The 26180-nt window shown below is 62.2% G+C and overlaps 1 protein-coding gene across 1 annotated transcript in view; it reads left to right on the plus strand.

Moving 5' to 3' along the window:
* Positions 1-647: 647 nt before the first annotated feature.
* The window catches only part of ARID3C (AT-rich interaction domain 3C), a 43270-nt gene continuing 17737 nt past the window's right edge, over positions 648-26180 (plus strand). Inside the window, exon 1 of the mRNA XM_090037558.1 lies at positions 648-1181. Within this exon, the coding sequence (XP_089893684.1) occupies positions 768-1181 (414 nt within the window). The 5' untranslated portion in view covers positions 648-767. The remainder of the gene's footprint in view (positions 1182-26180) is intronic.

The raw sequence follows: 26180 nt of genomic DNA on the forward strand, positions 1-26180 counted from the left end.
ACACACACGCAGACCCACACCCAGACACAGACATGCGCAGAGGGGACTCCTCCCCCCCCCGAGCACTGGGTTGCGAGTGCGCGCGCACACACACACACACACACACGTGTGGAGGGCACTCCCCGCCACCACTGAGCTCTGCGCTGCGCATGCACGCGCACACACGTAAACACGCGTGGAGGGCACCACCCCACCCACCGAACTCTGTGCTGCGGGCGCGTGGACACACGCACACACACGTAGACATCCGTGGAGGGCACTCCCCCCACCCCCGAGCTCCGTGCTGCGCGCACACAAACACACACACACACACGCACGTGGACACGCGTGGAGGGCGCTCCCCCCCCACCGAGTTCCGTGCTGCGCGCACACAAACACACACACACACACACACGTGGACACGCGTGGAGGGCGCTCCCCCCCCCGAGTTCCGTGCTGCGTGCACACACACACACGTGGACACGCGTGGAGGGCGCTCCCCCCGCCCGGCCCCGAGTTCCGTGCTGCGCGCACACACGCAGCCCCGCGTGGGGAGGCCGGGCGCGGGCGCGGGCGCGGGCGCGGGCGGGGCGGGGCAGGGCGGGGTCGGCGGGGCGGGGCGGGGCCGCCCCCTCCTCCCTCCTCCCTCGCCCGCGCATCGCCGCCGCGAGCGCGGCTCCGCCGGCGGCCTCCCCTCCCCTCCCCTCCCGTCCCCTCCCCTGCCCGGCCCGGCCCCTGCCCCGCGCGGCCACTTGTTGCGGGCGCCGGCGCCGGCCGCGCCGCCGGGCATGGTGGAGAACACGCGCGGCGCGGCCGCCGCGGCTCTGGCGAGCGGGGCGCGGGCCCGCGCGGCGAAGTTGGAGCCGGGGCCGGGGCCGGGGCCGGGGCCGGGGCCGGGGCCGAGCGGGGCCGGCGCGCTGCCCGCGCGGGTGCTGCGGCTCGAGGCGGTGATGGAGAACCTGCAGCGGCAGCAGGCGGCGCGGCTGGCCCGGGCCGACGGGGCGCCGGGGCCGGGGCCGGAGCGGCAGGCGCGCGGCGGGCGGCGGCCGGACCCCGACCCCGACCCCGGCCCCGGCCCCGGCGAGGACGAGGGCGAGGGCGAGGACGAGGACGAGGGCGAGGAGGCGCCGCGCTGCCCGGACGCCCCCGGGCCGCCGCCGCCGCCGCCCCACGAGTGGACCTACGAGGAGCAGTTCAAGCAGGTAGGCGCCGCGGCCCCGCGCCGCACGGCTCTCGGCCGGGCACTGCTCTCCTCCCCCTCCCCGGCTCCCCGGGACACCGCACATGCATGCCCGCGGGCGCACGCACGCCCCGTGCCGGGCAGGAGCGGGCGCGCACACGCACCGCTGCACACGGCCGCACACCTCACACGCCCGCAGGTGCGCGCTCTCTCGCGTGCTGTCACATGCATGCTGTCACACGTTGTCACCCGCGCTGGTCCACAGCACGGCTGCACACTCGCATGCAGTCACGCACACCGTCTCTTACGCACGCACTGTCACACACAGATACACACATCGTCCCATGCAGTCACACACACATGGTGGCACACAGGGTCACATGCGCGCTCCCTCCCGCACACAGGCATTCACGTGGCGCACACGCACAAGCACACTCCCACACATAGACACAGTCACACTCCCTCGTGCAAACAAACCCACGCCCACACACGCACTGTCACGCTCACTTGTACGCACGCACACCCTGTCACACTCTCTCGCGCACACCCTGCTCCACACCGGGGAAGACGGGAGCTGGGGCCGTGCCGATGGAAGGGGGGCAGGACCAGAGCCGGACGGCGCAGGGGCCGGCCGCGGACACCCACGAGGGGTGCGGGCCTGGCTGCCCGTGCTCTGCTCTTCCTATGCGCACCCGACCAGCCCAGCTGGGAACGGGCAGGAGTGCGGCTGGAAGCGCCCCAGCAGGGCAGCTGCGTGGCGCCGAGGGCGCAGGGCCTCTTGCTCTGCTGCTCCGAGGAGGCGGCAGCTGCGGGGGTCTGCGCCGAGCCTGTCTCGGGGGCCGTGTTTGCAGCCGGTGCCCGCTGCCTGCTTGCGTACAGCTGGCTGCCGGGCAGTGCTGGGAGACCGCGGCAAGGCTGCGTGGCTTGGCACACTCCCACCCAGGACGGCGCGGAGATCCTGGCTTTGCTCCCCGGCAAATACCTGAGAGGTAGAGGCGGCCCCGTGTGCTCGGCCCCCCGGCCCGGTGTGTCAGGGCTCAGCCCCCTCCCCGGAGCCCCTGCCTCTGCATTGCGCAGCGCCGTGGCTGTCCCCGGCTCTGCGCGCACAGCGCTCGCGTGTCACCGATGCTCCCGGCTTCCCGTCCAGCCGGCCCCGGGCATCGTGCGGGGAAGGGCCTTGCAGTGGCTCTGTGGGGTGTCGCGCCCGGCATGCATCCTGTGAAGGAGAAGGGGCTGGGGGGGCGGGGGGGCCGTGTGAAGGCAGCGGCAGGCTCTCCTGCTTGTGAACATCCACGCAGCAAGTGTCAGAGTCCCGGGGGCTGAACCTCCTTGGATCTCTCTCCTTGCTTGCCTCTGCAAAAACCGTGGTTTCTAGTGGGGGCCGTGCTCCATGACCCCCTGAACCTGCTGTCCCCGGGGGCGGTGGGCCGGGGCAGGTCCCTAGGGGTGCGTGCAAACAGAGCTGCATACGGCACCGTCGACCCCTCTGCTCGCAGCTTGCGCAACGGTCGGTGGCTCCTAGCGTGGCCACTGGCCCGACTGGAAATCGCTGCCCTCCGCGCACAGGGCCGTCATGCATCAGGTATGCGCACAGGCAGCTCGCGGGGGCCGGCCCGAGCCCCAGGCCCTCCGTGCGCTTGCTCGCTCGCTTGCTCGGCCTTTGGTCTATTTCTGGAGCCGGGCATGTGTTTCCAGCGAGCGGCCGGAGGAATCGATGGGGTGGGCGTGCTGCATAGATCGAATAGCGCGGCCCGCAGCGGCTCCCCCGGACGGGTTACGTTACAGCCCGGGGCACAGGAAAAGGCAGACGGTCCGGTTCCCAGGGGTCAGCAGGCGAGGGGGAGAAGGGCTCCCGGCAGGGCAGCGCGGAGAGAGAAGGCATTCGAAGCATTTGCATCAGGCTGGGCCCAGGCAAACGGGCGGCCACGGAGCTCACGGGTGCCGGAGAAACCCAGTCGGAGGGGTGGGCGTGAACGGAGAGCTCTGCAAAGCCTGGCCTAGCTCAGAGCAGTCGTCCCGCTTCCAGCCTTGCGAGGCTCTCCCCCGCGACCGGGCTGGCAGGCCTGGGAGGGCTTGTCCAGCCGGCCTGGCCAGCGCTCTTGGTCAAACCGGAATGGGAGCTCCGGGGCGCCGGGCACGGCCTCCCGGCAGTGCTTCCGGATGCTCCCTGAAGGCTGCAGCGCAGCGTTGCCTCCTCCCCTGCCAGTGGGATGCATAGGTCGTCCTCCTGGCCGCCTTGCTCTGTGCCTCAGTTCCCCCCCCCCAGCTTCGCTGGAAGCAGGTGCAGTTCCCTTATGGGTATGTCTGGTCTTGCCCCCTGGGGCGCCCCGGCTCAGGAAAGGGACCAGCGCCAGGCAGGGGTGAGGAAACACCTGCTGCTGCTGTGGGGAGCTCGGGTCTGGCCACAGGCATCTCCAGGTGTCTCCGTGTCATTTGGAGGACCACTGCGTCCGGAGGGAGGGAGTGTAGGGGGATGCTCTGCTTCATCCGCTCTACCTGGGGTCATAGCGCCCGGGCCGTGGGCCAACACAGTGTAGGCACAGGGCCAGAATGGGCCATGCATGCAGCAGGTGAGGTGCCCCCTGCATGTGCACACATGCATGCACGCGTGCACACGCTCTGCGGCTCTTGTGACATCCCTGCGGGGAAGCGGGACCTGGGGAACACACAGGCAGTGTCCCCTGCACACAGCCCCTGACCGTTGGGAGGATTTCTCTGCACGTTCACAGGCGTGTGCATGCACGTGCACACAGACACACTCAGCTTGCACAGAACAGTGCTCTCGTGCCCGAACCCAGCAGTTCGTTTGCATCTGCAGGCTGCGATGGGGGCAGAGGTGAGTCCTCACCTCTCCCTGCCTTTCTCCTGTGCCCAGCCCCCTGCCTTGCAGCCAGCCCTGGATGCACGTGCTAACAACGCTCTGCCCTCGCCCGTCGGCTCCCGTCCAAAGGTCTCGGCGCTCACAGAAAGCCTCATGACCCCAGCTACCGCTTATGTCTTCCTGCCAATGCTGCTGCTGGGACCAAACCCTGAGGGTCCTGGCTAGAGGATCTTGCCCCTGTGCTCAGGCTGAGACCAACACTGCATTTGGGGTCAAGAAGAGATTTTCCCCCTGGTCAGACGGGTCCGGACTGTGGAGTTTTGCCTTCCTCTGCAGTGGGGGCTCGGCCTCTTCCTGGGGCCTCTGGGGTGTATATGACCCCCCTTTGCAGCAGCAGGACGTGGCACCGCGGTCCCCTGCTTTCCCTGTGGCAGGACTGGGTGTGATGCTTGGTGCTGTGTTGGGGTCGACGGTCGTTTTACTAAGAGTCTGGACGTTGGATGTATCTGGGCTGTTTTGGACAGGGCTTGGACTAGATGGGACCTTGGCAGGTCCCTTCCAGCCCCACTTCTCTAGGATCCTATGGTTCCTGGGGTGGTGGACCTAGGCAGGACTAGGGAAGGAGAAGTGGGCACTGCCCACTTCAACTTGGCCTCGCACTGGCACAACGGACTATCGGGCCAGTGTGGAATCAGAGGCCGCAGAAGCGCCTCTCCGCATTATTGCTCACATGCGCTACGGGGAAGCCTGCATCCTGCCTCTGCGGCGCTTGCAGTGCCGACAGCCAGAGAGCACGTGCAGCTGCAAACAGATGTACACCAGCCGTGGCGGTCTCTGGGGCTGAACCTGGAGACAAGCAAACAAGGTGCCAGATGCAGGAGGGGTGGAGCTGGGCGTCCCAAACTGCTGCCGTCTGCTCTTGGCACTGTGCAGCTGCCATGAAGCGCCCGCCTGGAAGGCAAGACCTGGCCATGTGGGCACACGGCTGGACTCTGGCCCGTACAACGCAGCGAGCACCACTGGAGGACTCACGGTGTTTAAAGGGATGCCCCCACCTCCTGCGCACCACCCAGATTCTTGCCCGTGGTACAGCCTGAGGTGTTAGTGATGCAAGTGGGGAAGTGCATGGGGTGATGTTCTTGCTGCTTATCCCAGCATCAGCATGGATGTGATGCTGAGAAGCCAGTTCTATCCCCTGGTCCACATATTAACCCCTGCAAGTGCAGAGGGAGTGACAGTGGTGCAAGGTTTTCATAGATTTCATAGACATCAGGGCTGGAAGGGACCTCGGGAGATCATCGAGTCCAGCCCCCCGCCCAAAGGGCAGGAAGTCAGCTGGGGTCACAGGATCCCAGCAAGATAAGCATCCAAATGTCTCTTGAAGGTGTTCAATGTAGGTGCTTGAACCACCTCCGCTGGCAGACTGCTCCAGACCTTGGGGGCTCGGACAGTAAAGAAATTCTTCCTTATGTCCAGCCTGAAACGGTCTTGCAGGAGTTTGTGACCGTTCGACCTCGTCATCCCTTGGGGCGCTCTGGTGAGCAGACGTTCCCCCAGATCCTGGTGAGTATAGGAGGGGGGCATTCCTCCTAACATGTCACGGATTTTGTTGGCCCTGGGTCCCATCCTGTGTTTCTGTCCTTTATGCCTCCAGTAATGAGGCGGCTATTCCCCTGCCCGCTGGTGCCGTCGCTGGTGGCACAGTCTGGTGATAAGCACACTGCGCAGTAAAAAGGCCTCTCTCCGTCCAGGCACAGCTGGAAACACGTAATGCTTTTTGCCGCCTTTAAGGATCTCAAAGCTGTTTGTAAATGAGTAAGCTGGGACCAGAAGTTTAGACCTGTCCATCCATCCATCCATTCCTAAGCAGCTCCTATACCTGTTGTCTCAGCACTTATTTATTTGATTTTTATGCTGCCGTTCCAGCAAAGGCTCAAAGAGGCTTCCCATGAGAGACAAAATAACATCTAAAAGCAAGCAAGCTATTAAGATATAAAACATCTTCACAGTAAGGGCTGCCAGAATCTACTACAGGCTTCCAGGGGGGGGGTGCTGTCCCCTGCCCTGGGGGTCTTCAAGAGGAGACTGGACAAGCACGTGGCTGGGGTCGTCTGCCCAGGGGGTCGGACTCGATGACCTACTGAGGTCCCTTCGGACCCTAATATCTGTGAAAAACAAAAACTCCCCAAAACCGGCCCTGTTATAGCCTGGTTATCTTGAACGTATTTGTCATCAGTACGGGGTGGTGAGAGCAGAAGAGCTGCCGTGTACCGGGTCAGGCCATGGGTCCCTCTTGCCCACTCTCCCGTGTCACGTGCCCGCAGAGAGCGGATGCTGGAAGGGGGAGTGAGCTGGGTCTGTCTCGTTCGCAGCCTCCAGCATTTAGGGTCTAGGAAGTTCAGATGCAGAGGCACCAAGGTCTGGAGCAGAAGAATGACTTGCCCAGGGTCTTGCTGTAACTCAGGGATAAAGTGACGGCTTACACCCATTACACCACCCCAGTGGAAAGACCGATCCTTCAGGCTCCACGCTCCCCGAGCTCTCCCGCCCTGTGCTGGCGGTGGGGAGCACGTGGCGTCTGCTCCAAGGGGTCCGGCTTCTTCGGCCGTGCCCGAAGCTCGGGGCCGGGGCAGTGGAGCTGGGACAGCTGCAGCGGGTGGCTGGGGGCAGGGGTGGGGGCTCGGGAACACCTGGCGCGGTGCCCTGTAATTTGTGTCTGGGAGGTGCTTGCTTTCAACAGCGCTTTGTAATTGCGTGCTTCTGTTCGCAGGCTGGGGGGGCACAGCCCCCGCCCCACACACCTGACCACGGCCCCCCCGCTGTGTGGCATGTCCAGACCCAGCCCAGAGCTGGCTGGGAGAGGGGGGCTTTGGGGTCAGGTGGCAGCTGGCTCTTTGGGAGGGTGTGTGGTCTGTATGCCCCCCCCAACAGCAGCAAAACCCAGCAGGGACCTGTGGGAGGGGTGCTTGTGCCCCAGCTACTGAATGGCATCTCCAGCACCTGGCCATGAGCTGGCCCCTTGCACACGCATGCACCCATGCTCGTGCCCCCCCACCCCAGCCTCTCTCCTGGAAGCTGGGGAACTGTGCAGCTCCTGGACCGGGCACGGTGTTTGCCCCTGCCCAGGAGGGAGGCTGTGCCAGGGGTTGGATGTGCCTGGGAGCAGACCCAGGGGCACAGCCCGTTCCTAAGGGCACTTGAGTGAGTCCTTTAGATCAGCCAGGTTTGAGTACAGATTCCCCCACAGAGCTCCTGTCTAGCTGGAGACTCACTGCAGCTCCCAGGGTGGCGCCCCGACGGGCGGGCTGCAGTCCCTGTACCAACGTGGCTGCAGCTGCATTGGGTCAGGTGCCCTGTATCCATGCTCGGAGGCTTCCCCAGGGCTCACAGATACCTTGAAAATCAACAGCAACGTTCCAGCCAGCCCCTGGGCCAGTTCTTCTGAAACTCTTGGAAGCCAGTCCTCCCAAGCACCTTCAGTAGTTACCACCTAACAGCCCCGTTAGCTCCTTTTGGGGCAGAAAGGACATCATGTCATCTGGTTTTTCCCTCCCAACAGAGCAGGAATGTTTGCCCAGCCTCTCAGCTTTGCCTGCCTTGCTGGTGACCGTTCCTTCGTGCCATCAGTCATATCCCGGGGGGTGCTAATATCCCCAAACCCAGCTCCCCTCCCCCCTGCTGCCCTTGGCTCGGCTGCCCACCCAGTCCCCTTGTGTCCTTTTGCTTCCCTTATCAAGTCTGCGACTCCTGGGCTCTGACTTCTGCCCTGGCTATCGCCTGCCCGTGCGCTCCGCTGCTTCTAGACGCTCTCCCTTCCCCGCTGAGCCGACGCTGTCCCTCACCAGCCTTCCCACAGGGCCTTAATAAAGCCGAGAGGTGCGGGGGTCAGGGCAGAAGCTGGCGCGGGGAATGTGAGGAGCCTGGGTGGGGCTGACCCCTGGTGCCCCGTCCCCCCCGTCCAGGCCTGCGTCTTTAATCCAGGTGCATCGGCCAACAAGCTCGGGCCTCCTGGTGCTTAATTAAAGGGTCTCTGGTTGCATTCCAGCCGGGAGGCCTGGCGGGGGGGTCAGGGCATCTTCCCCCGCTGCCAGGTTTCTCAGCCGCTGCTGGCAGGCCCTAATAGGGGAGCATCTCCCCCCCACCCCCCACACCTGCTATGGGGGGCTGGCCGGGAGCAGAGGTCAGGGGCCGAGAGTGGACGGTCACTCCGGGCACGAATCCCCTGCCCGGCCGGGGGTGGGGGGGCTCCGTCCTATGTCTCTGCGGGCATACGTGTGCGTGCACGGGCGTGCATCCATGTGTGGCAGGGCGGGACACAGGAATTAGACCCTGCACTGGGCCAGCTCCAGATCGGAGTAGGGCCAGCTGGCTCTGGAGAAGGGGAGGGTGTCTGGGGGCCTCTGGCCCGCAGATGCCCCCCATGTTACCGCCCGGACGCAGCGGGAGGGCACGGACACACGAAACCGCCGCGGTGTCCGCCTGCTCCATCTCTGGGCAAGCAGCAGCTGCACCCTGCTAACGTCCCCCCCGGCCCATCTCGGGGGGAATCCGTGTGGTTTAACCCCCTTCCCCCGGGATAGAGGGGGACATATGAGGGGGAGGCTGGGCTGGCAGGGATGGAGCGCCCAGGGTTTCGGTGGGGTGGGAGATCTCCCCACCATCCGTGGAGACCTCCCACCCCATCGGCAGGCTGGCAGCGTGGTCCTCGCCGCAGAGGAAGATGCCAGGCTGAGAGCCCGGACGATGGAGCTGGCCCACGGCAAGGCACGGTGCCCACACCACTCCCTGCCGAGGCGAGAGGCCAGCCCTGTCCACAGCCCCGAGCTCCCCCGTGGGCGCTGCAGGGCTGGGCGTGTTACGGGGGTCCTAGCCCTTGCTGAGGCTACCCCCGCTGCATGCGTCCCCCACCTTGTGCCCCGGCGGGGGAAGCCTGGACAGTCAGTGCAGCCCAGGGCATGGCTGGTGGGGGCAGGGGTGGCACCGAGGGCTGCAAGGGAAGCTTTGAGGGGAGGCAGCAGCCCCCTCCCCGGCTCTGCTGGGCTGGGCACAGAAGCACCCCAGTCCCGGGGGGATGAATCTACCCCCGCCACTACCACATGCCAGCCCCGGCCTTCCCAGCTGCTGTCTGTAATTGGATGTCACCGGAGTCTCCTGGTCCTGCTCCCTCGGGGTGGGTCGGGGCTAATCCAGTAATTGGTTTAATAACGAAAGGCAAATCCCCGTGCAGAATCCGCCGGCCGGGCTGGGAAAGCCGGGGGCTGGAGGCGGGCGAAACCCCGAGCAGCAGGCCGGAGCATCGCTGCCATCGCAGCCACCGTCGCGTTGCCCCTTTCTGGCTGTGTGTGTGTCCTGCACACCTGAGTGCATTTGCGTGCAGGGGTCTCCACCAGTGTCTGGGGGTTGTTGTGTTCTGCACATGTATATATGTGCCTATACCTGTGTGTGCTGGTGTGTCCTGTATATGTGTGGCTGCACCCGTGGCTGGGTGTTGTTGTATTCTGCACATGTATATATGTGCCTATACCTGTGTGTGCTGGTGTGTCCTGTATATGTGTGTGCGTGTGTCTACACCTGTGACTGTGTGTTGGTGTGTTCTGCACATGTGTGTATATGTGCCTATTCTTGTGTGCACTGGTGTGTCCTGTATACATGTGTGTGTGTGTCCACACCTGTGACTGTGTGCTGGTGTTCTATGCACATGTGTGTATACATGTCTCTGCCTGTGACTGTGTGCTGGTGTGTCCTGCATATGTGTGGGCATGTGTCTATACGCGTGACTGTGTTGGTGTGTCCTGTACAAGTCTGCACATATCTACACCCTTGACTGAGTGTTAGGGTGTCCTGCATATGTGAGTGCATGCTTCTCTGCCCATAACTATGTGTTGGTGTGTCCTGCACGTGTGTGCACTTGTGTCAATGCCAGTAAATGTGTGCAGGAATGTTCTGCACATGTATGTGCTTGTCTCTACACCTGTGAGTGCATTGATGTTTCTTGAACATGTATGTGCATGTATGTGTCTACACCCAAAACTGTGTGTTGGTGTGCCCCGCACAAGTGTGTGTGTGTGTGTGTGTGTGTCTACACCTGTGACTGTGTGTTGGTGTGTTGCGCACATGTGTGTACATGTATCTACCCCCATGACTGCATTGGGGTACCCTGCACACGTGTGCATTTGTACTTGTGTGTCCTGCCCTCTCGCACTGCTGTGCCCAGCACAATCTCCGCGTGAGCGCGCGCCGTCCCTGCTGCATCCCCTCTCTGCCCGGCTGGCCCGCGGAGCCCTGTCGCACCTCGGGGCATCTTCCCTGGAGCTCCCTCAGGTCCCAGATGCGGGGAGATGAGTCTGGGGAAGGACCCCGTAAGACGGCAGGGAGCCCTGGCACTTCCACCTGGGGCTGTGACTGGTGTGTCCTGCACATGCGTGTGCATTTGTGCATGCCTGCCCTGCCCTCCCATGCTGCCCTGCCCCGGGCGACCGATGATGGCTGATTGTCTGCGGCGTATTCTGGCATGCCCGCAGCCCTGCGAAGGTTGGCAGGCGGGTCGCTGGTCCACTGCCTGCCCGGGCATGAAGGGGTGGGAACACATGCCCACGGGGACCCAGGGCAAGACCAGGCCCCTACAGACAGTCCTGGGGCCCAGTCCCCTGCCCCCCAACAGCCATATACAACCCCTCCCACCAGTCTCCAGGTGTCCTCCACCCCGTGTGGGGGACCAGCGCCCACCCCTTCTGCTGCAGGGATGCAGAGCAAGGGGCGGGGGGGCACTGCGGGGAAGGGGCTGCTCTTGGCCCAGCCCGCAGCTCACCCAGGGGTCTCAGCCCCAGAGGCGTTTGCACCCGGGGCTCCCAATACCGTGCTCCCTTCATGCCACCGCGTGCTCCAAGCCGAGCCCCCAGCAGGAGCCCCCCAGCTCCCTGGAGTCCCCCGGCGTTGGGCGCGAGGCTGCCCTTCAACCCCAGCCCTGCTCTCTCCAGCCACAACCCAGGCTCGGGGCTGGGTCTCCCCCCTTAGTCCCCAGGGTCTTTCTCCAGGGCTAAGCTGGGGGGACCTGGGCAGAGAGTGGGCAGGCCCCCCGCCCCCACCTGGCAGCTGCAGGCAGTAGGTGCCTGGGAGCAGGGCAGGGGTCCCGCACTGTTTGCTGAACAGAAGGGGCAGGGGCAAGCCCGGGGAACGCCCCGCTCGTAGGGGGGGAGGGAGGGAGCCCAGCTAGGGGCCTTGTGGCCTATGGACTCTGCAAATACTCAGGTAGCAGCAAGAAGGGGGAGTTAACCACTTCCCTGCTGCATCGGGCAGGGGGTGCAGGGCCCGGCAGGGGAGAGCTCCAGCTGGAGCCGTGCAGGGTCCCGGGGGCTCCCTTTGAGGCCCCCAGCTCCAGCCCGCAGAGCCGGCTCAAGCCCCACGTGCCTTTTGCACGGGAGATGAGGCTCCGCTCCAAGGCTACACTTCCACCCCGCTCCCAACTGTTCTCCGTTCCCCCCCAGAGGCAGCTGCATTTCCTGGGGAGCTCGGGCGGGAGGCCATGTGGTGGGGATGCGGGATTAGATGCTGCTTCAAAGGCGACAGAGCACTGCTGCTTCGGCCCACTGCCCTAGAGACCCCTGCCTCCCACACCTCGGGGGCTTCAATGGATGCCCCCCCTCTGGCTGTGCTTCTTGGCAGCCGTCTCTCCACTGCCGGTCCCTGGTCCTGGGTCCCTGGGGGCTTCCAGCCGGTTGCCATGGCAGGAGCACAAGAGAAGGATGCTCTTGCAAAGGGGGGGTCTCCAGGGCTGCGATGGGGGAAGGGATGGCTCTGGTCTGGCCTTATCCTCTGCCCCCCACCCCAGGGGGAACACAGGAGACCCCCCAGCTGGGCAGAGAGGGGCCTGGAGCACCCATGGGGACCCCCATAGGACAGACCCCCCTCTCCCCAGCCTCCCCCCATTGCTTCCCCACTTCGATCCATCCAGGGCTGACGCTGAGGACCTGGCTGTGAGCCCTACTCCCACCCCATGAGCTGCGATGTGACGGGGGGGGTTTGCTGGGGGGAGCAAGAGGCAGCTCTGCCCTCGCCCCAGCAGCATGCAGCCTGGGCCAGGCCGGGAGGGGAAACTGAGGCACGGGCTGCGATGTGGCAGAGCCAGGAGGCCAAGCTGGGGGCTTGCTAGCCCCATCCGCAGGGGAGCTCCCAGGTCTGACTCCCCCGCGGGACGTGGCCCTGCTGTCTGGGAGCCTGATCCGGCTCAGGCGACTATGGGGGAGCGGGGAAGAAAGGTCACGGGGCTCCTGGGCCGAGCAGGCTGAAGCCGTCTGGCCCGTGTCGTGCCTGTGCACAGGCTGTGATTAATGGCCACGGGCCATCGTCCGTGTCCGACAGGGCTGCTCTCCCAGCCTGGGCGCCGCGACTCAGTGGATGAGGCAGATGGCTGGGCACAGAGCCGGGGGGTCGCTCGGGGCAGTGCCGGATGCCTGGCAGCCGGTTCCTGACCTCTGACCCCCAGACCCGTGGGGTGCTGCGTGGCTTCCTTCTTGGCAGAGTCAGTCCTGCGCACACGCCAGACAAGCATGCACACGCGTGTGCGCTCTGTGGGCATGCAGGCCCCCAGCCTGGCTGCAGCTGCACACATGAGTCAGGGCCGAGCACAGGACTTGCGTGGCTACAAGGGGACACACAGAAGTGGGCACATGCACACGCTTCAGCCCCGGCCCCAGTGCCCGCGGTAGCTTGCTGGCCTGCACATCGCTGGCGGTGAAAGGTCCTGACCCCGTCCCTCCCCACCATCGAGTGACACGTGGGGTCACAGCCTGGGTCAGGGGCTGGTGGACACGGCACAATGGCCCGAGCCGACAGGGGCACGTGCCCAGTGCCCTCCCCCATCTCCCTCCAGCCGCGCTGCAAGGGATAAGCCCGCAGGCCTGCGGCACCTTAGAGCAGCAAAGACTCCGGCGTAATCGCCCTGGCGTTGGCACTGGTGTTGGCGTTGGCACTGGCCTGCTGCAGGGGCCAAAGCGCCAGTCTGGCAGGCAGGACTCTTGGCTTCCGAGGTCCCTTCCTCTCCCCTCCCCCAGCCTGCTAAGCGCCTGGATGGGAGACTTGGGGGTGACGTGGGTCCCCCTTTGAGGGATTCCCTGTTGTTCCCCAAGCTATGGATGCACCCAGCCCTGGGCTATCCCTAAAGGCCCCAATCCTGGAGCAGGGGCAGAGCCCACAACTCAGTGTCCCCACTGCCCCAATAGCTGTTGGCAGCTGCCATGCTGCACCCCAGAACCAAGCACCTCGCGGCGCTGCTCCCTGCCTGCCCCGGGCCTCTTGCCAGGGCAGGGCTGGGCGCGCGCCAGGTTGCTGTTGGGGCTGCCCAAGCTGGGCCCACGCCCTGTGCATCTTGGCTCGCAGCCAGGGGGCGTATGGGGGGTGCACACGTGTGGGAATGCATGCGTACATGTACACGTGCATTGTTTAGGTATGTGCATGTGTGTAGATTAAATGTGTGCACGCGTGTGTAAGTACCTGTGTGTACACTTGCGCCCATCTGTATGCATGTGGTTGTGTGCCTGAATGTGTATGTGCGTGTGTATGCACATTATGCGTGCTTGTGTTCGTGCGTATGCACGTCCCTGTGTGCACATTATATACGTGCATGTGCATATGGGTTTGTGCATGCACTTGCGTATGTGTAGCTGTGTGCACGTTCTGTGCACAGGTGTATTTGTGTGGTTGTGTGGGTGTATGCACATTATGTACCTGTGTGTGGGTGTGTGCATGCATGTTATGTACGTGTGTATATGGTTGAATACATACATGTGTGTGCGTACACGCACATTCCATACATGTGTGCGTGCATGGGTGTGTGCTTGCACATCTGTACGTGTTTGTGTGTGCATTTTGTACATGTGTGGTTGCATGCATGTGTGTGCAGGTTATAGGCACACATGTATGCACATGTGAGTGCATGTCATGCACACACGTGTGTGCTGCCTCAGTGCAGCAGTATAGCGCCTGCTCCCCAGCTGCGCCAGGGCCTGCCCTGCCCAACCGGCCCCTGCCCCTGCTCCTCCAGGGGTGAGTGGCCTGTCAGGCTGGGCCGGCAGGCAGGGGTCGCAGAGGTTAACCTGAACAAATCCCCTCATTGACTTCCTGTCGGCTCCAGCCATGAACTAATCATGGCTGGGCAGGGGGGAGGAGCGGGCTACGTTCCCCAGCCCCCGGCCTGGGGGTCTGGGCCCAAGGCAAGGAGCTGCCTGGAGGCAGGGCGGGGCCAGCCATGGACCCCCTTGCAGCCGCCCATGCTGCGGTGCACCCCCTGACTCCTGGGCAGGCCTGGCTCTGGGCAGGGAAGAGACCCAGCGGGCCTGAGTGGCCGCTGATGCCCCATTGCAAGCACTTGATCTGAGCACCCAGCGTGATAAGGGGTCAGATCCTGCCTGCAGCATCAGAACTGGGTCCTACCTGGCTGTGGTGCCCCTGCCAGCCCTGCCTTCAGTGCGGCCAGCGGGTCCCAGCACCCAGGTCCCAGCACCCAAACCTGTGGCTGCCATGGGCTGAGGCACTTGTGTGTGGGCAGAGGAAGGGCCTGGATTGGGGGCAGGGGTGTGCGTATGCATGTGGGAGTTGGGGTGTCAGTGTGTGCTCATGCATGTGGAGGAGGTATATGTGTGTGTGTCTGTATATGCATGTATGGATGTGCCTGCAGAGGTGTATATGTGTGTATGCGTACATGCATGGATGCATGTCCACGGGGGGGTGCAGGCATGTATATAGGTGTGTATGCAGGCATGTCTGTATGTATGTGTGTGTGCAGGCATGGATGTGTGTACATGAAGGGGGGTGCTGATAGGTGTACATATGTATGTCTTTGTGTATATGCATAGGTGTATGCAAGTGCGTATGTGTGTGCATGCATGTATGTATGTTCATGAGGGTGTATGTGTGTGTATGTTTGTGCATGTTTGCAGGTAGGTGTGTGTGTGTATGTGCATGGGTCTGTGTGTGCATGTAAGGATGTGTCCATATAGGCATGTGTGTATGCATGTGCATGTTGGTGTCTGTGTGTCTGCACATGCATGAGTGCGTGTGTGTACATGTGCATACATGCAGTGTGTGTGCAGCATCTCCTCCCTGCCTGGTGAGAACACCGTCCCCTGCCTGCTCTGTCCCCAGCCGCAGCCCGGCCTCCTGCATTCTCTGCCACTGTCTCCTCCCCAGGCCTTGGTCATGCCCCTTTTCTGCCTTCCACCTTTTTCCCCATTTGTAGGACATGGACAGGGATAGGGATCTATCCTGCCCTTTACATGGCTCTGAGACCAGCTGACAACTCGTGCTCCAGGGCAGCTTCCCTAGGCTCCCATGCGGCTACTGCTTTCCCTTCTGTCCACGCTGCTGGGCCTGCTGCCCCCCCGACGGCCAGGCCCCCACGGTCTGTTGGCTTTGCACAGCAGCCCCATGGGGGACTTAGAGGCTTTGGAGCTCTGTGCCCAGCCAGCACATCCCCTCCCCTGCCCAGCAGCCGGGCGACACCTTCAGATGAGGTGGGGCAGCCTGCACCCCTTCAGATGGTCCTGGCTTTGGGCAGGGGCAAGAAGAGGGGCAGAGCAGGGCAGGGGAGGGAACCCGGACAGGACATGTCTAAGAGGAGGCTGGGCAGCCACTGGGCTGGGCTAATCTAGGCATAGCGATGCCTGTGCTCTGCTATGGGGGTTTCCCAGGCTTCTGTGTGTTGCTGGTGCCCCTGCCCCCACTTTCTGTGCCACGTGCCAAGGGGGTTTTGCCTCCCCCAGAGGCGCTGGTGCTGCTGCAGCCCGGGCTCCTCGCGGTCCTGGCTGGAGGGTCTTGCCCCTCTGCTCAGGGTCAGACCAATGCTAAATTGGGGTCAAAAGGGAATTTCCTCCCCGCTCAGACTGGTCTGGACTGGGAGGAGTTTGCCTCCCTCTGCAGCGGGGGCACGGCCCTGCCTGGGGTCTCGGGAGTGTCTGTGAACCCCCTTTGCAGCAGCAGGACGTTGGCGGCCGTGGCCCCCTGCTTTCCCTGGGGCAGGGTCGAAAGTGGTACCTGGGGCTGTGTCAGGGGGACTGTTGTGCTTGGAGGCTGGACAATGGGTTTGTCTGGGCGGGTTTGCACAGGGCTGATCCTCCCTCGGGCTGAGGGTCATAGAGTCATAGATTCATAAAAGTGGGGTCAGAAGGGACCCCCGGAGCTCCCTTCCAGCTCTGCTTCTCTATGACTCTGCAAAGGGGCCGTCCGAACACTCAGAGGTCAGCTCCGGCTCCGCTACTGCTTCCCTGTGCAGCCCCAGGCACATCCCTTCACCTCCCGGTGCCTGTGACGTGGGGACACGGAGGATCCTGCATGCCCAGGCTGCGTCGGGGGCAAAGCGGACCCCGCATGCCCCAGCCCCAGAAAGCTGTGAAGGCTGGGGGCTTCCCTGCTGCGGCTCCTCGGGGCGGGAGCTCAGCCCCTCCTGGATCCCAAGGCCGGCACCCGGAGCAAACACGTGCTCACCTTTCCCCGGGCCGGGTTAATGTGTGCAAGCGCAAGCCCACGTGGGCACCCACGCCGGGGAAGAACCACCCGCCCCGGTTAACCATTAACCACGGGGGAAAGGGGCTATTTGGCCAAAGCGGGGAGGTCGCAGCTGGGTTGCAGGCCCCATGGGCCACCAGGGACAGGGAACACCCACAGCTGGGGCTGGTGGTGTGTGGGGGGCCCTGGCACCGGAGGACCCCGCAGCCCAGCTCTGCACCAAGAGGCAGTGGCACGGGGCATGGGGGGCCCCCGGTGAAGGCGGCGCTGGGGCATGGGGTGCTGCTGGTGCTGGGGAGAGCTGGAAGAGAACAGAAGGGGAACAGGGGCGGCGGGGTGCCGTCCCCACTTCCAAGCTGGCAGGACGCCGTGTCCTTCCCAGGCTGGCGACAGCTCCAGCCTTAATGAGCAGCAGCCCCTTAACCATTAACTTATTAACGGCGCGATCGGGCCCCATTAAGAGCTGGGACATGGTGGGGAGGGGGCACAGCACCGGCTCCAAGGTCATGGGGGCTGTGTGGAAGGACAGGCCGTGGGGGTGAGCTGAGACCTGCCAACTCACTTCCCCTGCCAGGGGAGAAGGAAGAAAGGGGAAGGGTCCTCTTTGCTCTATCCCAGCCACAGGGGCTGAAGGGGGCTCGCACCGCTCAGCAGCTGCATGGCAGCAGGGGCAGGAGCGCGCCATCGAGGTCAGGGCCCTGGCGTGCTTGGTGCTGTATGTGCAGTTTGTGCTCTGATAAGCAGGCAAACCCTGGGGGGGGGCCCAGAGTGGAGGGGCCCCAATGCCCGGGCACTCAGCTGCGTGCTCGGACCCCGCAGACCCCAGGGGAGGCACAGTGGGACCGGGAGAGTCTCCCACGTCATGCAGAGATGCAGTGGCGGAGCTCGGGGCTCTGTGGCTTTGCAGAGCGCCCAGGCACTGCTGCCCAGGAGAGCAGGGCACAAAGCAAGGTGTGAGCAGCACCCAGCGTTCGCACAGACCAGGGAGGAGGGAGCCCCGTACAGCTCCGAGCAATGGGACTTGAGTCCCCGCGGCCTGTGGGAGGGCATCCTGGGGTCCCCCCAGGCTCAGGCTCTGCTCAGCGCTCCCCCGTGGGGAGGGGTGGATCTTGTACTGCAGCAGCAGCATGGCCACTGTTACCCTGCCGAGGTCCAGGCCGAGGATGCCTCTGCTGTTTGTACAGCACTGAGCACCTTGGAAACATGAGTCAGCATGGAGAGGCAAAAGAACTTGGCCAGGGCCACCCAGGCAGGCGGTGGCAGAGCCCCAACCCCCAGCCTGCCTCCTCGGCAGCGCTTTGCAAGCCCCAGAAACTCCTGGGCATGTGCCTGGCTATGCTGTGGGTGCTCTGCCTTGGCCCCTGTGCCAGCCCCCAGCTGCCCAGGGAGTGGGGAGAGACCCCTATCCATATCCCCTCCGCCCTCTGAGCTCAGCTCCTCAAAGTGGGTCCCTGTGCCCAATATTACCCAGGCTGGGGTGCAAGGGGAGCTGCTGGCTCATAGCTGCAGGGGGAGGCTGCATCCCTTCCTGGCTCCCTGCCCAACTGTCGCAGCCGGGCACAGGTCTGTGTTGGGCAGGGCTTAGAGGATGGTGAGCCACCTTTGCACACGGGGCTGGACTGATGGTGCAATGTGGCCAGCCACCCCCAGGACTGAGGGCAGCCTGCAGCAGGCTGTACAGCTGTCAGCCACGAGTGAGTGTGTGCATGCATGTGTGTACACACATGCATGTATGCTTGTATGTATGAGTGTATATCTCTGTATGTGTGCTTGCATGTATATGTACATGCACGTGTCTTTGTGTGCACATGTGTGTTCGTGTCTGGGTGTCTGCATGTGTGCATACATGGCTGTGTGTATGCAAGTATGTTTGTATGCTGGTGCGGGCACGTGTATGCATGTGTGTGTGTGCATGCATGGAGGTGTGAATGAATGTGTGCACATGTGTATGCATGCATGTGCATGTGTGTATGCATGCATGTGCATGTGTGTGTGCATGTACACGTGTGTGTGCATGTGTGTGCATGGACACGAATGTGTGTCATGGCTGCGGGTGATGATCACACTCCCGCCTGGCTGCAGCCGGTTAGAGGCGCTGGCAGGTTCTCCTGTCACCCATCATTAGAAAGTGCGTGCGTGGCGGGGGGGGAGGAATAAAGAGCCGAGCAGTTTTGTCCCATGCTTTTAATAACAGTGCATTCGACCCAGTGACCTCTGACCTCGCTGGATAAGCCCCCATTATCCCCAGCGCTTAAGTAATAAACACATCTCCATGGCAACGGGCTGGGGGGTGGGGGGGCTCTTTGGCCATAGCCCTGAAGTCTGCGGGCTGGCAGATGGGCTCGGGGGTCCCTGCTGGGAGCCACTGCAGGGGGGCGGGTAGGTGCATGGCCCTGCCCCGGGACCCGGGTGCCAGTGCCACCAGCACCGAGTCGGACTAGGGGACCAGGCGGGGGCCGGGGGGACCTGCACTAGGTGGGGGGCAGCCTGGGGGGGTGCAATGGCTTGCGGAGGCTAATGAAGAGGCTGCCTGTCTGCGTCCCAGCGTGGGTCGTTAGCAGGGGCAGGGGGAGCTGCGGGTGGGGTATCGATCCTGGGCCTTGACAGTTTAATACTGGTGTTTATAGAGGAATATCGCTCCATCGATGGCGTTAAATGAGTTACTAATTATATCAATACGCCCACGATTAAAAAGGGCCCGCTCAGAGGTCACCGCCTGCCGCCACCGCTGCCGCCGCAGGGGGCTTGCACAACTGCCTAGGGGCTGGGCATGTGTATGCATGCTCACGCGTGTTTGTACGCCTGCCATGTACATGCACATGTGTGTTCATGTAGTAATACGTGAACCCACATGTGCATGGGCATGTAGTCCATGCCTGTGTGTGTTTGCACACTAAGAACATGCACACATATATTTGTACACTTGCTGTGTACATGCATACATGTGTTTATATAATAGTATATGCACCCATGTGTTGGTGGGCATGTAGTCTGTGCCCATTTGTGTTTCCACACTATGTACATGCACACATGTATTTGTACACCTGCCATATACACAAACACACGTTTGTGTGATAATATGTGCACCCACATGTCTGTGTGCAAGTAGCCCATGCCCTTGCCTGTTTGCACACTAGATACATGTGTGTATGTAGTCCATGCCTGTATCTGTTTGCACACGATGTACATGCACATATGTGTTTGTGTGCCTGTGTGCACACACATGTGTTTGTGTGCCTGTGTGTGCACATGCATGAACACATTCGTGCCTGCCCTTCTGGGTATTGTGCCCATCGTCACATGCCAGCTGCTCCTGCACACTGAAGAATAGACCCCGGGCTGGCTCTGGCTGGGTTTGGCCCCTTGCTCATGGAGAAGAGCTGGGGTCAGGAAGGGTTTTCCCCCAGAACCAAAGACCTGGGCTTCGGTCATCAGAGTCGGGGCCAGTCGAGCATAGAGACTCTCGGAAGAACAGGTCGGGGCTGGGCAGCGGCACAGAGAAACACCCTCATCCTGGGCACAGCCCAGCTCAGCCACGTGCTGGCACCCCAGGCCCTGTCTGTGCCACGGCTACCTTGGCCAGGACCAGCCATGAAGCAGGTGCTTCGGGGTCTGGGGCGTCTGGATCTGTGTCCCAGTCTCGTTGCCCAAAAGCTGGGGAAGGTCCACGGCCGGCGCTGGGGGGGGAGCAGGGGAACAGAGGGAGCTGGGCCCTAGGTGCTAGCTGGGAGCAGGCTGCAGGGCTCCAGGTGGGAGATAGCCAGGGAGAGGTGCATAGCTTATCCCCCGCACCCGCCTCTCCCCTGGCCGTGCCCCTCTCTGCGCAGCCACGCCGGGGACAGCCATGCGCTCCCGGCGCCGTCCGTGGCCTCGTGCTCGTTTCTGCCCGGGAACCTTGACCTGAGCCTTGGGGGCAGGTTTTGCAAGCGCTGGCGGCTTGGCCGGCTTCCAGCTCCAGGGTCCTGTCCTTCCTCCTTTGTGCCCCCAGCCAGACACGGGCTCCGTCGTCACCTCTTTCCCGGCGCCGGTGAAGCGCGCCGCGGAAGAGCTGCCGTGCTCTGCCCAGAGGAGGCTGCACGTTGCTGGGAGGTGGAGGGGGCCCCGTCCGTAGCTCCTTGAGGCTTGACATGACTGGGCACACGGGATCTTCCCTCCAGCCCGCCCCAGCTTGGGCCTGACTCCCATCGGCAGTTTGGTCCCTCTGGGCTGGGGTAGCCAAGAGAGGGGGGCGCGTGCTGGGAACCTGCCTGGTCCCAGCACCCACCTGTTCACCAGCACGCGCACGCACACCATCCATTTACCAGCACACACCAGCGTGCACATATCCACGGGCACAAGCACTCACACCCATTCACTAGCACACACACATACATTCACCAGCGCACACACTCACCCACACTGGCCTGTTCACCAGCACACACACACATTCATGCTCACCTATTCACCAGTACACACACACGGCCCCTCACCCGTTCACCAGCACACATATACACTCACCCCCTCACTCTCACTGGCACACTCACTAGTGCACTTCCCAGCACACACTCCCCCACCCCCAGCAGTCTCTGGTTCACTAGCCCACACGCACACAGCTGTGTGCATACAAGCACTCAGTCACGCATTTGTCAGTACACTCGCACATACCTTCTTACCCATATCTGTTTGCTGATCCACTCACCAGCATGTTCACCAGCACACACACTCCCCGGCTGACTAACACTCATGTGTACACATTTGCATACACTTGCACACACACACACTCACCCATTCTCTAACAAAAGCTCCCAGCAAACAACTCCCAGTGCCATACCCTGGTCTGCCAGCCCGCGCACATGGTGAGCACTAGCACACACAGACACCAACACACACCCACATGCATGCATTCATCAGCTTGCAGCAGCAGCAAGGCCACACAGCATTGCTGCTGCCAGCACGCGTGTGCACCAACACACACCCATGCACATGCATGTGCCCAATGTGCCCCCATGTTCCATTTGCTGACAGGCTCCTTTGTGCTTTCTGCTGCCTGGGGTGGAACAAGCTTAGCTTGTGTGCTTGTGTGCAGTCCTGGCCACATCTCAAAAGGGATGTAGTCGAATTAGAAGAAGTGCAGAGAATGGCAAAGAGCATAGTCAGGGGCCTGGAGCAGTTGCCAGACCAGGAGAGACTAAAACAACCCAGGACTGTTTGGAGAGGAGAAGGCCAAAGGGGGATAGGACAGAGGTCTATAAAACCATGAAGGTTGTGGACCAAGTGACCAGGGAACTGTTGTTCACCAGTTCTCAGGATACCCACTGACACGAGTAGGTGAGGGGTTTAAGACTAACAGGAGATAAGGACCGTTTTACTCAATGCGTCGTTAACTCGTGGAATTCATCGCCGCAGGAGGGGGTGAAGGCAGAGAGCGAGAGCCTGGACACATTCATGGACCTGGATCTATTGATGGCTATTGAACAGAACAGGTGGAGATGTTTTCTCTGGCATCTCTGAGCCCATAATGGTGGACACTGGTGGGATGGTACTGAATAGGGGTTAGAGAAGCCCGCTTCGATGCTCTCCCTCTACAGCATCCACCCCTGCCACAGGATGGGGGCGAGATGGACCAGCCTGGCACTGCTGGTGTCCTTGTGTTCCTGTACCTGAGCCAGGCTGGGGGCGTCTGAGTCACCTTCACGGGGCGAACAGGATACGCTGGTGTTGCTCCAGCCCCAACCACAGCCAGGCAGGGAGTCCCCCAGACAGGCAGCAGGGCAGGGGCCTGGAACGGCACCGAGACAGGTTTATGGGGAACCAGCAGAGCGTTGTGGGCTGGCGGCGGGGCCGGGAGGAAGGAAACGCAATCCTTGCGGGGGCCGTGTCCGGACGCCCTGTGCTCCGGGGCCCGGAAAGCGTTTCCCCATGAGCGCGTGGCTGGTTCCCAGCTTGGCCTCGCTGCTGGAGCAGGGGGGTCTCCCTCCCTCTCGCCGGAGACACTGATCACAGCACGAGCTGGGCCAAGGGAGCAGGAGCTCCTGCTGCGGGGTCTGGCTTCTGCCCAGAGACCAGCCTCGGGCACGGGAAGGGACGTGGCCTCTTGTGTCCCTGGGGGTCCAGCTAGCTGTCAGCCCAGGCGTCTGTTGCCTGGAGGCCTCTTCCCACCTCCGTGCCTGTTAGCGACATTGCCGCCGAGGCAGCTGGTAGCCCAGCTGCTATTATTCGGTGTGCATGGGGTGGCAGGCCCCTGCCCCTCTCGCGCCAGGTGCTGTACAAACCCGGCTCTCTCTGCGCGTGCGTCGAGCTCCCGTGTCCAAGTCAGCGCTCAGAGCTTCGGGAGGTGTTACTTGCTCCCAAAGCACCTGCAGATGTGTCCTGATCCTGTCCTCTCCAGCTCCGGTGGAGCTCCCCAGTGCAGGACATGGCATGACCCAGCCATCGGCCTGGAGCCAGCCTGGCCCGTGCACCAGCCTAACTGGAGATGGAGTTGATGAACCCCCATGTTGACACTGAACCAGGCAGGCATGCATCCAGCACCGTGGGTCCGTGTCCCAGGGCAAGACAGGCTGAGGGACAGGGTTGGCAATCTTCAGCTGTCTTGGCCTGGGGCTGGCTCTGGGGTTAGCTCTGCTCATATACCCCATCCCGGCGTATGACACGAGTGGTTGCAGGGCTCTGCTCCACGCTGGCTAGGGTGCTGCTGAGCCCCCTGGGTGCCAGGCTCACCCAGCCTCTCTGCCGTTGCCTCCGGGCTCCCCTCCCGCTGCTGCGGGGCTCAGGGAAACCTGGATCCTTGCCCGCCCGGCGCCCTGGGCTCTGTGCATCCTCTGCCCCCCCACGCTGCTGGTGCAGGTGAGTTATGTCTGGGGGGGAACCTGCCATGGCGTGCGCTAGGGTAATTGGCTTTTAAACGACTCTGTTTTGTCGGGGCCAGGGTGCGGCGCCGGCTCCTTTGTGCACGGCCCGGCCATCCATCCCTGCTTGCCCACTTTTGTTTCTTTTCAATGGTTCTTCATCCTCCGCCGGCCGCCTCTATCAGCCCTTCGATCCGCGCTCATTTTTCCTGCCAGGGCTCTGACTTTTATGGCCAGGGCATTGATCCAGCGCTTTGGTCCTCTCTGTCCCCCCACCCTCCCGGCATCCTGTGCTCTGGTGCAGGCAGCGGTCCAGGGTTTGGGGTCACGCTGAGGCCCGTGGCCTTGGTGTCCTGCCAGCAACGTGCTGGGTCTCCTGGTGGGCCGTCCAGACAGCCAGCAGGGTCTCCCTGCTGCTGGACTGGGGGCAAGTCCAAAGCAGCTCCCGGGTGCGGCACATCTGGGTCCGTCCTGACGTGGTCTGATGCCCTTTGCTGACACGCCGCGGGCGTCCCTCTTCCTCTGGCACTGAGAGGGGGAAGGGCAAGGCTTGGGACACCTGCCCAACATGCACACGCAACGCTGCCGAGACACGTGTGTCCCGCCACCCACCCAGCCATGCACCGGCCACCACAGGCACCACCGCCAATGCCACCACACACTAGGACACGCATGTTCCACCGTCAGCCCCCACACATTCATTGTCACACACACATCACCACCAGTGCACATGTTCACTATTGCACACATGTACCCCTAGCAACACACATTCACTATTGCATGCGTATACCACTGCCAATACACACATCATACATGTTCACTGTCACACGTACCACCACCAACATTCACTATCACACTATCACTGCCAATACACATATTTACTGTCATATGTCCCACTGCCAACGCATGCTCACTCTAACACACAGATGACTGCTAACACACATTCCCCTTCACATGCATGTACCACTGCCAACACCCACAAACACTATCACACATACCACTACCACCACCAACACACATTCATCCTCACATGCGTATACCACCACCAACACATGACATCTATTCACTGTGACACCTATCCCTGCCAACACACGCATCCACTGTCACATTCACGTACCACCACCAATGCACACATTCACTGTCACATGTATCACGGCCAACACATGTTTACTGTCACACATGTACCACTGCCAACACACATGTTCACCATCACACACACACCACAGCCAACATGGGTGACAACTCCTGCTCCTCCAGCGCCCTCCTCAGCAGTGCCTGAGTCCTGGCAGGACGCACCTGAGCTTCCAGCACACCTGCACCATGTGTCTGGGCTCTCGCTGCCTGCAGAGGGGAGGCTGGAGGCTGCAAGGCCCTCCACTGAAATCAGTGGCACTGCCCTAGGGAGGAATTTGGTCCAAGAGACAGCGTGTCATACCCAGGGATTGTGAAGCACTCCCGTGGCTGCCGCTGGACTCTGTCCACTAGGCAGTGAAACAAACAGGCATTACACACACATGCACGTGTACCCATCAGCATGCACATGCAACCACCGGTGTGCCTGGGCTTCCAGAGCAACTGGCAGGCAGTGGCGCATGCACCACTGACACACTGACCCAGACTCCCTTTTCTGATCCATGTGCAAGGGGGATTTGAAGCCTCCCCCAGAGGCGCTGGGTGCTGCAGCCCAGGCTGGGGATGGGGCTGGGCTGTGCCAATGCTCCTGCCAGGACCAACCCTGAGGGTCCTGGCTAGAGGGACTTGCCCCTTTGCTCAGCGTCAGACCAATGCTAAATTGGAGTCAAGAGGGATTTCCTCCCTGCTCAGACTGGTCTGGACTGGGGGGGTTTGCCTTCTGCAGCAGGGGCATGGCCTCTGCCTGGGGTCTCTGGAGTGTCTATGAACCCCCTTTGCAGCAGCAGGACGTTGGTTGCCGCAGTCCCCCTGCTTTCCCTGGGACAGGGTCGGGGGTGATGCCTGGAGCTGTGTCAGGGTTGCTGGGAGTTTTGCTCGGAGGTCAGACAGTGGGTTTGTCCAGGCTGGTTCGCACAGGGCTTGGACTAGCTGTGATCTCCAGCAGTCCCTTCCAGCCCCATGTCTCTATGACTATATGATATATATGCACACAGCCTCAGAGATTTGCTCACACCCACAGACTAGTGTTCACATGCCCCCCCACACACACATTTGCCAGCTTGCACACACTCTCATGATTCACAAATGGTATCACAGCTCCACTGGCTCCACTGGCACACACCTGCCACAGATCCCCTGAGATGCATGTATGCATGCCTATACTCACAGGCTTATATCCACATGTGGCTGGTACACCCAGTGCTCACAGACATGCTAGCACACATGGACACACATGTGCTCATGCACGTACAGCTCACAGATGCACTAACAAGCCTATGTGGTGCACCATGCACGCTTACCCCAGTGCCTCACTACAAAGCTGCCCAGCAGCAAGCGTGGCCTGGTCCTGCTGAGGCTGAGGGGAAGGGGTTGGCAAACCTGTGGCCCACGCCCACTGGCGTGACTGAGCCAGCTGTGCTGAGCCCTGCAGAGGCACCTGCACTGTTGTCCTTACACCCGCGTCCCCTCTGTGCCCCCGGCCCATCCATCAGCTGCGTCTCCCATCCATCACTCCTTGGCGACATGGGACAAACTGTGCTTATCGTATCATCGATAGGTCCTGGGTCAAGCATCCCTTTCCACCGCAGCCTCCCGCTAGACAGCAGCCAGGAGCCTCCTCTCCTCTAGGATGCAGGGAGGCTCCACCGCCCTGTCATATGCAGGCATGGGGCACTGCAGAGAAGGGAAACGCACCCAAGCAGCAGCTTCCCCAGAGCCCATTCATGAGCACATCCACTGCATG

This window comes from Crocodylus siamensis, chromosome 3 (genome assembly GCF_052110815.1).
Source record: "Crocodylus siamensis isolate JL-2025a chromosome 3, ASM5211081v1, whole genome shotgun sequence".
Lineage (NCBI taxonomy): Eukaryota > Metazoa > Chordata > Crocodylia > Crocodylidae > Crocodylus > Crocodylus siamensis.